Genomic DNA, 12,776 nt, shown 5'->3' with positions numbered 1-12,776 from the left:
GAGTCCTGACAGAGTCCAGAGTCCTGACAGAGACCAGAGTCCTGACAGAGTCCTGAGTCCTGACAGAGTCCAGAGTCCTGACAGAGTCCAGAGTCCTGACAGAGTCTAGAGTCCTGACAGAGTCCAGAGTCCTGACAGAGTCCAGAGTCCTGACAGAGTCCAGAGTCCTGACAGAGTCCAGAGTCCTGACAGAGTCCAGAGTCCTGACAGAGTCCAGAGTCCTGACAGAGTCCAGAGTCCAGACAGAGTCTAGAGTCCTGACAGAGTCCAGACAGAGTCTAGAGTCCTGACAGAGTCCAGAGTCCTGACAGAGTCCAGAGTCCTGACAGAGTCCAGAGTCCTGACAGAGTCCTGACAGAGTCCAGAGTCCTGACAGAGTCCAGAGTCCTGACAGAGTCCAGAGTCCAGACAGAGTCTAGAGTCCTGACAGAGTCTAGAGTCCTGACAGAGTCCAGAGTCCTGACAGAGTCTAGAGTCCTGACAGAGTCCAGAGTCCTGACAGAGTCCAGAGTCCTGACAGAGTCCTGACAGAGTCTAGATTCCTGACAGAGTCCAGAGTCCTGACAGAGTCTAGAGTCCTGACAGAGTCCAGAGTCCTGACAGAGTCCAGAGTCCTGACAGAGTCTAGAGTCCTGACAGAGTCTAGAGTCCTGACAGAGTCCTGAGTCCTGACAGAGTCTAGAGTCCTGACAGAGTCCAGAGTCCTGACAGAGTCCAGAGTTCTGACAGAGTCCAGAGTCCTGACAGAGTCTAGAGTCCTGACAGAGTCTAGAGTCCTGACAGAGTCCAGAGTCCTGACAGAGTCCTGAGTCCTGACAGAATCTAGAGTCCTGACAGAGTCCAGAGTCCTGACAGAGTCCAGAGTCCTGACAGAGTCTAGAGTCCTGACAGAGTCCAGAGTCCTGACAGAGTCCAGAGTCCTGACAGAGTCTAGAGTCCTGACAGAGTCCAGAGTCCTGACAGAGTCCTGACAGAGTCTAGAGTCCTGACAGAGTCCAGAGTCCTGACAGAGTCTAGAGTCCTGACAGAGTCTAGAGTCCTGACAGAGTCTAGAGTCCTGACAGAGTCCAGAGTCCTGACAGAGTCCAGAGTCCTGACAGAGTCCAGAGTCCTGACAGAGTCTAGAGTCCTGACAGAGTCCAGAGTCCTGACAGAGTCCAGAGTCCTGACAGAGTCCAGAGTCCTGACAGAGTCTAGAGTCCTGACAGAGTCCAGAGTCTTGACAGAGTCCAGAGTCCTGACAGAGTCCAGAGTCCTGACATAGTCCAGAGTCCTGACAGAGTCCTGACAGAGTCTAGAGTCCTGACAGAGTCCAGAGTCCTGACAGAGTCCAGAGTCCTGACAGAGTCTAGAGTCCTGACAGAGTCCAGAGTCCTGACAGAGTCCAGAGTCCTGACAGAGTCCAGAGTCCTGACAGAGTCCAGAGTCCTGACAGAGTCTAGAGTCCTGACAGAGTCTAGAGTCCTGACAGAGACCAGAGTCCTGACAGAGTCCAGAGTCCTGACAGAGTCCAGAGTCCTGACAGAGTCCAGAGTCCTGACAGAGTCCAGAGTCCTGACAGAGTCTAGAGTCCTGACAGAGTCCAGAGTCCTGACAGAGTCCAGAGTCCTGACAGAGTCCAGAGTCCTGACAGAGTCCAGAGTCCTGACAGAGACCAGAGTCCTGACAGAGTCCAGAGTCCTGACAGAGTCCAGAGTCCTGACAGAGTCTAGAGTCCTGACAGAGTCTAGAGTCGTGACAGAGTCCTGAGTCCTGACAGAGTCCAGAGTCCTGACAGAGTCCTGACAGAGACCAGAGTCCTGACAGAGTCCAGAGTCCTGACAGAGTCCAGAGTCCTGACAGAGTCTAGAGTCCTGACAGAGTCTAGAGTCCTGACAGAGTCCAGAGTCCTGACAGAGTCCTGACAGAGTCCTGACAGAGTCCAGAGTCCTGACAGAGTCTAGAGTCCTGACAGAGTCCAGAGTCCTGACAGAGTCCAGAGTCCTGACAGAGTCTGACAGAGTCCTGACAGAGTCCTGACAGAGTCCAGAGTCCTGACAGAGTCCAGAGTCCTGACAGAGTCCAGAGTCCTGACAGAGTCCTGACAGAGTCCTGACAGAGTCCAGAGTCCTGACAGAGTCCAGAGTCCTGACAGAGTCCTGACAGAGTCCAGAGTCCTGACAGAGTCCAGAGTCCTGACAGAGTCCTGACAGAGTCCAGAGTCCTGACAGAGTCCAGAGTCCTGACAGAGTCCTGACAGAGTCCAGAGTCCTGACAGAGTCCAGAGTCCTGACAGAGTCCAGAGTCCTGACAGAGTCCAGAGTCCTGACAGAGTCCAGAGTCCTGACAGAGTCCAGAGTCCTGACAGAGTCCAGAGTCCTGACAGAGTCTAGAGTCCTGACAGAGTCCAGAGTCCTGACAGAGTCTAGAGTCCTGACAGAGACCAGAGTCCTGACAGAGTCCAGAGTCCTGACAGAGTCTAGAGTCCTGACAGAGTCCAGAGTCCTGACAGAGTCTAGAGTCCTGACAGAGTCCAGAGTCCTGACAGAGTCTAGAGTCCTGACAGAGTCCAGAGTCCTGACAGAGTCCAGAGTCCTGACAGAGTCCAGAGTCCTGACAGAGTCTAGAGTCCTGACAGAGTCTAGAGTCCTGACAGAGTCCAGAGTCCTGACAGAGTCCAGAGTCCTGACAGAGATCAGAGTCCTGACAGAGTCCAGAGTCCTGACAGAGTCCAGAGTCCTGACAGAGTCTAGAGTCCTGACAGAGTCCAGAGTCCTGACAGAGTCTAGAGTCCTGACAGAGACCAGAGTCCTGACAGAGTCCAGAGTCCTGACAGAGTCCAGACAGAGTCCAGAGTCCTGACAGAGTCCTGACAGAGTCCAGAGTCCAGACAGAGTCTAGAGTCCTGACAGAGTCCAGAGTCCTGACAGAGTCCAGAGTCCAGACAGAGTCTAGAGTCCTGACAGAGTCCAGAGTCCTGACAGAGTCCAGAGTCCTGACAGAGTCCAGAGTCCTGACAGAGTCCAGAGTCCTGACAGAGTCTAGAGTCCTGACAGAGTCCAGAGCCTAGAGTCCTGACAGAGTCCAGAGTCCTGACAGAGTCCAGAGTCCAGACAGAGTCTAGAGTCCTGACAGAGTCCAGAGTCCTGACAGAGTCCAGAGTCCTGACAGAGTCCAGAGCCTAGAGTCCTGACAGAGTCCAGAGTCCTGACAGAGTCCAGAGTCCAGACAGAGTCTAGAGTCCTGACAGAGTCCAGAGTCCTGACAGAGTCCAGAGTCCTGACAGAGTCCAGAGTCCTGACAGAGTCTAGAGTCCTGACAGAGTCTAGAGTCCTGACAGAGTCCAGAGTCCTGACAGAGTCCAGAGTCCTGACAGAGTCCTGACAGAGTCCAGAGTCCTGACAGAGTCCTGACAGAGACCAGAGTCCTGACAGAGTCTAGAGTCCTGACAGAGTCTAGAGTCCTGACAGAGTCCAGAGTCCTGACAGAGTCCAGAGTCCTGACAGAGTCCAGAGTCCTGACAGAGTCTAGAGTCCTGACAGAGACCAGAGTCCTGACAGAGTCTAGAGTCCTGACAGAGTCCAGAGTCCTGACAGAGACCAGAGTCCTGACATAGTCCAGAGTCCTGACAGAGTCCAGAGTCCTGACAGAGTCCAGAGTCCTGACAGAGTCCAGAGTCCAGACAGAGTCTAGAGTCCTGACAGAGTCCAGAGTCCTGACAGAGTCCAGAGTCCAGACAGAGTCTAGAGTCCTGACAGAGTCCAGAGTCCTGACAGAGTCCAGAGTCCTGACAGAGTCCAGAGTCCTGACAGAGTCCAGAGTCCTGACAGAGTCTAGAGTCCTGACAGAGTCCAGAGCCTAGAGTCCTGACAGAGTCCAGAGTCCTGACAGAGTCCAGAGTCCAGACAGAGTCTAGAGTCCTGACAGAGTCCAGAGTCCTGACAGAGTCCAGAGTCCTGACAGAGTCCAGAGCCTAGAGTCCTGACAGAGTCCAGAGTCCTGACAGAGTCCAGAGTCCAGACAGAGTCTAGAGTCCTGACAGAGTCCAGAGTCCTGACAGAGTCCAGAGTCCTGACAGAGTCCAGAGTCCTGACAGAGTCTAGAGTCCTGACAGAGTCTAGAGTCCTGACAGAGTCCAGAGTCCTGACAGAGTCCAGAGTCCTGACAGAGTCCTGACAGAGTCCAGAGTCCTGACAGAGTCCTGACAGAGACCAGAGTCCTGACAGAGTCTAGAGTCCTGACAGAGTCTAGAGTCCTGACAGAGTCCAGAGTCCTGACAGAGTCCAGAGTCCTGACAGAGTCCAGAGTCCTGACAGAGTCTAGAGTCCTGACAGAGACCAGAGTCCTGACAGAGTCTAGAGTCCTGACAGAGTCCAGAGTCCTGACAGAGACCAGAGTCCTGACATAGTCCAGAGTCCTGACAGAGTCCAGAGTCCTGACAGAGTCCAGAGTCCTGACAGAGTCCAGAGTCCTGACAGAGTCTAGAGTCCTGACAGAGTCTAGAGTCCTGACAGAGTCCAGAGTCCTGACAGAGTCTAGAGTCCTGACAGAGTCCAGAGTCCTGACAGAGTCTAGAGTCCTGACAGAGTCCAGAGTCCTGACAGAGTCCAGAGTCCTGACAGAGTCCAGAGTCCTGACAGAGTCCAGAGTCCTGACAGAGTCTAGAGTCCTGACAGAGTCCAGAGTCCTGACAGAGTCCAGAGTCCTGACAGAGTCTAGAGTCCTGACAGAGTCCAGAGTCCTGACAGAGTCCAGAGTCCTGACAGAGTCTAGAGTCCTGACAGAGTCCAGAGTCCTGACAGAGTCTAGAGTCCTGACAGAGTCCAGAGTCCTGACATAGTCTAGAGTCCTGACAGAGTCTAGAGTCCTGACAGAGTCCAGAGTCCTGACAGAGTCTAGAGTCCTGACAGAGTCTAGACAGAGTCCAGAGTCCTGACAGAGTCCAGAGTCCTGACAGAGTCCAGAGTCCTGACAGAGTCTAGAGTCCTGACAGAGTCCAGAGACCTGACAGAGTCTAGAGTCCTGACAGAGTCTAGAGTCCTGACAGAGTCCAGAGTGCTGACAGAGTCCAGAGTCCTGACAGAGTCCAGAGTCCTGACAGAGTCTAGAGTCCAGACAGAGTCTAGAGTCCTGACAGAGTCTAGAGTCCTGACAGAGTCCTGACAGAGTCCAGAGTCCTGACAGAGTCTAGAGTCCTAATAATAATTAATAATAATTAATTTAATTTATATAGCGCTTCTCAATAACCCGAAGTCGCTGACAGTAGTCGGGAGCAGGGGTACAAACAAAGAAACGAAAGCAAAGAAACAAAAACAAAAACAACAAAGAAACAAAAACAAAAGGAACATGAGACCAGGGGGGGGAACAGGGGAGACAGCATGATAGCACAAAAAAAGGACTGGAGACAGATATCAATAAAGGTTGGAGGGGAGGGGGGGGTTTAGGGGTGGGGGGGGGGTTGAAGGCAAGGGAGAACAGGTGGGTTTTGAGGCGAGCTTTGAAGGTGGAGAGTGTAGGGGAGTCTCTGATGGACTGGGGGAGGGAGTTCCAGAGTCGGGGTGCAGTGCGAGAGAAGGCCCGATCTCTGAAGTTTTTAAGCTTGGATGTCGGGACAGTGAGGGAGGCAGTGGAGGAGGACCGGAGGGAACGGGTGGGGCGGTAGGGGAGAAGGAGATCAGTCAGGTAGGGGGGGGCCAGGCTGTGGAGGGCTTTGAAGGTGAGGAGTAGTGTTTTAAAGTTAATGCGGTGTTTGATCGGGAGCCAGTGGAGGGAGTGGAGGACAGGAGTGATGTGTTTGCGGGACCGGGTGTTAGTGAGGAGGCGGGCGGCTGAATTTTGGACCATTTGCAGTTTATGGAGGGAGCGGGAGGTGATACCAGTGAGGAGGGAGTTGCAGTAGTCCAGGCGGGAGGAGATGAAGGCGTGAATGAGGGATTCATCAGCGGGGGGGGGAGAGGCAGTGACGGATTTTTGCGATGTTGCAGAGGTGAAAGTAGGATATTTTTACGATGGAGCGGACGTGGGGGTCAAATGAGAGGGTGGGGTCAAGGAGGACACCAAGGTTGCGGACTAGGGGGGAGGGGGTGATGGTGGAGTCGTTGATGGTGAGTGTGATGGGTCCGGATCTGGTGAGGGTGGTTTTGGTGCCAATGATGAGGAGTTCAGTCTTGTCACTATTCAGTTTGAGGAAGTTGTGGGTCATCCAAGTTTGGAGTTCGGTGATGCATGATTCGATGTGACTGAGGGGTGGGCTGTGGGGGGATTGTGTACTGATGTAGATTTGGGTGTCGTCAGCGTAACAGTGGAAGTTGAGGTGGTATTTACGGATGATGTGACCAAGGGGGAGAATGTAGCAGATGAAGAGCAGGGGGCCAAGGACTGAGCCTTGGGGGACCCCCTGTGTGACTGGGGAGGGGGGGAGGTGTGGCCGGAGAGGGAGATGAATTGGTGTCGGTCAGTGAGGTAGGAGGAGAACCAGCCAAGTGCTGTGCCCTCAACACCCAGTTGGTGCAGCCTGACAGAGTCCAGAGTCCTGACAGAGTCCAGAGTCCTGACAGAGTCCAGAGTCCTGACAGAGTCCAGAGTCCTGACAGAGTCTAGAGTCCTGACAGAGTCCAGAGTCCTGACAGAGTCCAGACAGAGTCTAGATATATACAGCTAGTATCCTACATATGTGTGAGTGAGTGAGTGAGTGAGTGAGTGAGTGAGTGAGTGAGTGAGTGAGTGAGTGAGTGAGTGAGTGAGTGAGTGAGTGAGTGAGTGAGTGAGTGAGTGAGTGAGTGGGTGAGTGAGTGAGTGAGTGAGTGAGTGAGTGAGTGAGTGAGTGAGTGAGTGAGTGAGTGAGTGAGTGAGTGAGTGAGTGAGTGAGTGAGTGAGTGAGTAAATGGTAAATGGTGCATTTATATAGCGCTTTTATCGAAAGCACTTTACATTTTGTTCCTCACATACACTCACACACCGACAGCGGAGGCAAGGTGCCGACCTGCTCATCAGGAGCAGTTAGGGGTTTAGTGTCTTGCTCAAGGACACTAAACGACACGCTGCCCGGGAAAAGTGGGAATCGAATCTTCCGATTACCAGACGACCGCTCTACCCCCTGAGCCACTGTGTGAGTGATTGATTGAGTGATTGATTGCTCATCATCATAAACATGTCACAACAGCACTTATAATGTATATTATCATCAATACGTTAGTTTACCAATAGGTTAAAGTGTTATTAGATAGATTTTCGTTTTCGTTTTCATTTTGGTGTTGTATAGTTCGCAAAAGTCGACCATTTTGGAAAATTTGAACGTCGCGACACCGAGAGCTTTCGATGAGCGTTGGAATTTTTCCGAACGACACTTCCCAAAAGCCTCTATGGGGTTTCAAGCAAATGACTTCTGTATGCATTTTTTTAATATCTCTTTATTACTCGGGATAATAAACCACAAAACGTAACTTTATTGGTATATATTGAAGCCCAATTAGTTTCTCTTAACTATTTTTAGCATGTAGCAACAATTAGATTTGAAATTAGTTTCAAAACGGTTGCACCCTGGCACAAATAGAAAAGCGACTGTACATACAGTAGATTTCATTATCTGTTCTTATGCACGCCTGGTGATACTAAATCCAAATTGAACTCAGGCATTTGAAATATAAGATTTGGCACAATCCATAATTGTGCGAATTGGCTATAATAAGGTAATTTATGAGCCTGCTATTCTATATTCTATAATAATATTTCAAATTGCATTGGTCCGGATGGGAGAATTCAGTACTGTATCTACAGAACCTTCTGTTTAATCATCTTCCCTTTATTCATTTCCTTAGATTTCTTTTACACATGATCTCAAGAAGGTACTGAACGATGCAAAGAAAAATCATAATTCAAATTCTCGTTTGTTTCATCACAATTTAAGCAAGCCTAGTAATAGACACAATATTTCCGACACTGGGAATACATTCACTGAGGTCCATAGATGTCCCTAGATACCAAGAATATGGAAATGGACCTTGTAGAAGTGGAGCAATATTCCATTTACTTAGGTATTTTAGGCGGATTTTCAGAAAATAGGGCTCCGGGCTTAAGAGGTTAATGTAGTTTAAAGATGACTAACAACATCATGTATTTGATCTCCAGTTGAGCTGTTAATGTAGCTTGGTGAGTCTGTTATTAATGTAGTGTAAAGATAACAACAGAATGTATATAAACCCCGCCCTGTTTTATTGATCCTCCAATCAGGATTGGAGGATAAAGAAAAGAGGGTGGCGTTTGATAGATCAGTTGACAGTGTGTTAAATGTTTACCACCAAAAGTTCATCCATCCATCTGTCCATCCCTCCATCCATATCTACTCTCTACTAGTTACTTCTCCTCTTCTCCTGCAGTCATCTACTGTACATCCTAAACCCAACCCCTTCCTGCAGTCACACACATCCTAAACCCAACCCCTTCCTGCAGTCACATACATCCTAAACCCCTTCCTGCAGTCACACACCTCCTAAACCCAACCCCTTCCTGCAGTCACACACATCCTAAACCCAACCCCTTCCTGCAGTCACACACATCCTAAACCCAACCCCTTCCTGCAGTCACACACATCCTAAACCCAACCCCTTCCTGCAGTCACACACATCCTAAACCCAACCCCTTCCTGCAGTCACACACCTCCTAAACCCAACCCCTTCCTGCAGTCACATACATCCTAAACCCCTTCCTGCAGTCACATACATCCTAAACCCCTTCCTGCAGTCACACACATCCTAAACCCAACCCCTTCCTGCAGTCACACACATCCTAAACCCAACCCCTTCCTGCAGTCACATACATCCTAAACCCAACCCCTTCCTGCAGTCACATACATCCTAAACCCAACCCCTTCCTGCAGTCACACACATCCTAAACCCAACCCCTTCCTGCAGTCACACACATCCTAAACCCAACCCCTCCCTGCAGTCACACACATCCTAAACCCAACCCCTTCCTGCAGTCACACACATCCTAAACCCCTTCCTGCAGTCACATACATCCTAAACCCAACCCCTTCCTGCAGTCACACACATCCTAAACCCAACCCCTTCCTGCAGTCACACACATCCTAAACCCAACCCCTCCCTGCAGTCACACACATCCTAAACCCAACCCCTTCCTGCAGTCACACACATCCTAAACCCAACCCCTTCCTGCAGTCACACACATCCTAAACCCAACCCCTTCCTGCAGTCACATACATCCTAAACCCCTTCCTGCAGTCACACACATCCTAAACCCAACCCCTTCCTGCAGTCACACACATCCTAAACCCAACCCCTTCCTGCAGTCACACACATCCTAAACCCAACCCCTTCCTGCAGACTCACCGTGCAGATCTCCGCCACCTCCGTCTTGGTGATGTACCCGTTCTTGTCCACGTCGAACAGCGAGAAGGCCCACTCCAGCTTCCGCGTGGTCTTCCCCGTGGACGTCATGTGGAGGGCGATGATGTACTCCTTGAAGTCCAGCGTGCCGTCGTCGTTGGTGTCGAAGGAGCGGAAGACGTGCTTGGCGTAGGTCTGGGCCTCGCTGTCGGGGAAGAAGCGCTGGTAGATGGACTCGAACTCCTGCGGCGTGATGCGTCCCGTCGGACACTGCTTCTGGAAGTTTGCGTACCACTGAACGATCTCCACCTCCGTGAACTTGGTGTTGAGCTTCAGGTCCTCCAGGATCTCCTTGGAGCAGCTGTGGGAGTTACCCATTGTTGTTGTTGTTGGTGTTGGTGGTGTTGGTGTTTCAGAGGGTCCACACGGGCTCACCGGGTCTCCTGCAGGCTCAACACTTTGGCCTCCAGGTTTATTTGCTGTGTGTTCCTCAACTTGGTTCTTCTACTCCACCAGAGAGGAACATAAAAGGTTATTCCAGGTATTTAGTGTCCAAGTCCAACTGGCCCTGGTCCAGGTCGTCAGCTCAACCCTGGTGAGATGTGTGAGGAGAAGAGTAAAGTTACTATATTTAATACATATTCCATCCTATTCTACCACAGTATTACATAAACAAAGATCCACAGCATCTATCTAATATTAGCAGCAAAGGATGGATAGATGCGTGAACTGTGTAGCGGGTAACTCAAGGCCAATAATAAATGTGGAACATGATCCAACATTTCAATGATCTCTATATAAAGAAAAATAACCTCATAACCCAAAATACACAATGTGTTGTGAAGCAGCTACTAAGCTACATTTTCTTTGGTGAACATTTAACCTGTTAAGCTGTTTAACCCTATTTTCAGAAGATCCGCCTAAAAGTACACGCCCAAATAAATGCCCCAGTAAATGGAATATTGCTCCACTTCTACAAGGTAAATTAGCATGTTCTTGGTATCTAGGAACATCTATGGACCTCAGGGAATGTATTCCCAGTCAAATATTGTGTCTGTTGCTATGCTTGAGTAAATCGTAATGAAACAAAAGAGAATATAAATGATAGTTTTTCTTTGCATCTTTGCTAAAATTGCGGGTGTTCAGATTTTGCTCACTGAGCTCGTTCAGCACCTTCTTGAGAAGCAAATGAATAAAGGGAAGATGATTAAACAGAAGGATTTGTAGATACAGTACTGAATTCTGCCATCCGGACACATGCAATTTGAATTATAATATAGAATAGAGAATATCAGGCCTATAAATGATTATTATGGCCAAGTCATACATCTATGGATAGGGCCAAATCTCCTCTTTCCAAATCTGGATATAGTCATTTCCTTGCATGACTACTCACCTTTTTCCGATGCAATGCACAGAGAATTCACGTTATTCAGATAAACTCTTATTTTCGAAAATATTTTAAAACATCGGTAAACAAAGGTAGTGCTGAAAATATACACTTTGACTGCTGTTTTGACAGGGTTATGGTCTTTACTCTTGGCTACATTTGAAAAAGAAACACAACATTAATTAAAAGGTCTGTATTGATCGATTTATGACCTTAGAGCTGCTGGGAACATTTAACCTTAGAGCTGCTGGGGTCTGTGGGAGACCTTTGTTACCACAGGCTTGAAAAGTGACGCAGAGCGTGTTCTGTCGGGCAGGTCGACCCACTTGTTGCTCCGCCCACTGCAGCTTTAAAGTGACGCAGAGCGTGTTCTGTCGGGCAGGTCGACCCACTTGAGGCTCCGCCCACTGCAGCTTTAAAGTGACGCAGAGCGTGTTCTGTCGGGCAGGTCGACCCACTTGTTGCTCCGCCCACTGCAGCTTTAAAGTGACGCAGAGCGTGTTCTGTCGGGCAGGTCCACCCACTTGAGGCTCCGCCTACTGCAGCTTTAAAGTGACGCAGAGCGTGTTCTGTCGGGCAGGTCGACCCACTTGTTGCTCCGCCTCCTGCAGCTTTAAAGTGACGCAGAGCGTGTTCTGTCGGGCAGGTCGACCCACTTGTTGCTCCGCCCACTGCAGCTTTAAAGTGACGCAGAGCGTGTTCTGTCGGGCAGGTCGACCCACTTGTTGCTCCGCCTCCTGCAGCTTTAAAGTGACGCAGAGCGTGTTCTGTCGGGCAGGTCGACCCACTTGTTGCTCCGCCTCCTGCAGCTTTAAAGTGACGCAGAGCGTGTTCTGTCGGGCAGGTCGACCCACTTGTTGCTCCGCCTCCTGCAGCTTTAAAGCGACGCAGAGCGTGTTCTGTCGGGCAGGTCGACCCACTTGTTGCTCCGCCTACTTACTGCAGCTTTAAAGTGACGCAGAGCGTGTTCTGTCGGGCAGGTCGACCCACTTGTTGCTCCGCCTCCTGCAGCTTTAAAGTGACGCAGAGCGTGTTCTGTCGGGCAGGTCGACCCACTTGTTGCTCCGCCTCCTGCAGCTTTAAAGTGACGCAGAGCGTGTTCTGTCGGGCAGGTCGACCCACTTGTTGCTCCGCCTCCTGCAGCTTTAAAGTGACGCAGAGCGTGTTCTGTCGGGCAGGTCGACCCACTTGTTGCTCCGCCTCCTGCAGCTTTAAAGTGACGCAGAGCGTGTTCTGTCGGGCAGGTCGACCCACTTGTTGCTCCGCCTCCTGCAGCTTTAAAGTGACGCAGAGCGTGTTCTGTCGGGCAGGTCGACCCACTTGTTGCTCCGCCTCCTGCAGCTTTAAAGTGACGCAGAGCGTGTTCTGTCGGGCAGGTCGACCCACTTGTTGCTCCGCCTCCTGCAGCTTTAAAGTGACGCAGAGCGTGTTCTGTCGGGCAGGTCGACCCACTTGTTGCTCCGCCTCCTGCAGCTTTAAAGTGACGCAGAGCGTGTTCTGTCGGGCAGGTCGACCCACTTGTTGCTCCGCCTCCTGCAGCTTTAAAGCTGACCAACATACAGCTGGTTCTTGCAAAACAATGAATTGGCTAAAGTTACTTAAGTATATAATTACTCAAATGTTAATTACTTGAATGTTACCCTCTATGATATTATAATATATTATAACTACATAAAACTACAAGGAGGGGGGAGGAGGGGGGGGGGCTCTACACGAAAGGGGGCTGAACTATTTGAGGCAACATAAGTGGTAAAGGATCAAGTTATTTTATTTATCTTTAACATAAATAACTAACAATAACACAAAGGTAAATATTGACCAGATCAGAATACAAAAGATATTATGGATGAATCATAGCTGTTTATTTACTGCTAAAGGTAAGGAGCTCACCAATTAATCTTAAAAATAAATAAATACATCCAATCCAACTTTATTTATAAAGTGCTTTAACAGCCACAGAGGCACAACGTGCTGTACAGAGGGAGCATATTAAAAAACTATAAGCAGCACTAAAAATAGATAAAAAAAAACAAGAGTACCAAAAAAGAGAAGAAAAAAGAAGG

General features: G+C 49.9%; 1 protein-coding gene across 1 annotated transcript in view; it reads right to left on the bottom strand.

Annotated features, from left to right (window-relative positions):
• The window catches only part of LOC311239737 (visinin-like), a gene marked incomplete at both ends in the record, with an annotated part of 44,217 nt that extends 34,516 nt beyond the window's left edge, over positions 1-9,701 (bottom strand). The window contains one exon of the mRNA XM_084338433.1: positions 9,327-9,701. Within this exon, the coding sequence (XP_084194559.1) occupies positions 9,327-9,701 (375 nt within the window). The remainder of the gene's footprint in view (positions 1-9,326) is intronic.
• Between the last annotated feature and the right edge of the window lie 3,075 nt (positions 9,702-12,776).

This window comes from Notolepis coatsorum (assembly GCF_963971535.1).
Source record: "Notolepis coatsorum genome assembly, contig: SUPER_13_unloc_1, whole genome shotgun sequence".
Lineage (NCBI taxonomy): Eukaryota > Metazoa > Chordata > Actinopteri > Aulopiformes > Paralepididae > Notolepis > Notolepis coatsorum.
The sequence above is the reverse complement of the archived record's forward strand: the minus strand, read 5'-3'. Positions and strand labels throughout refer to the sequence as shown.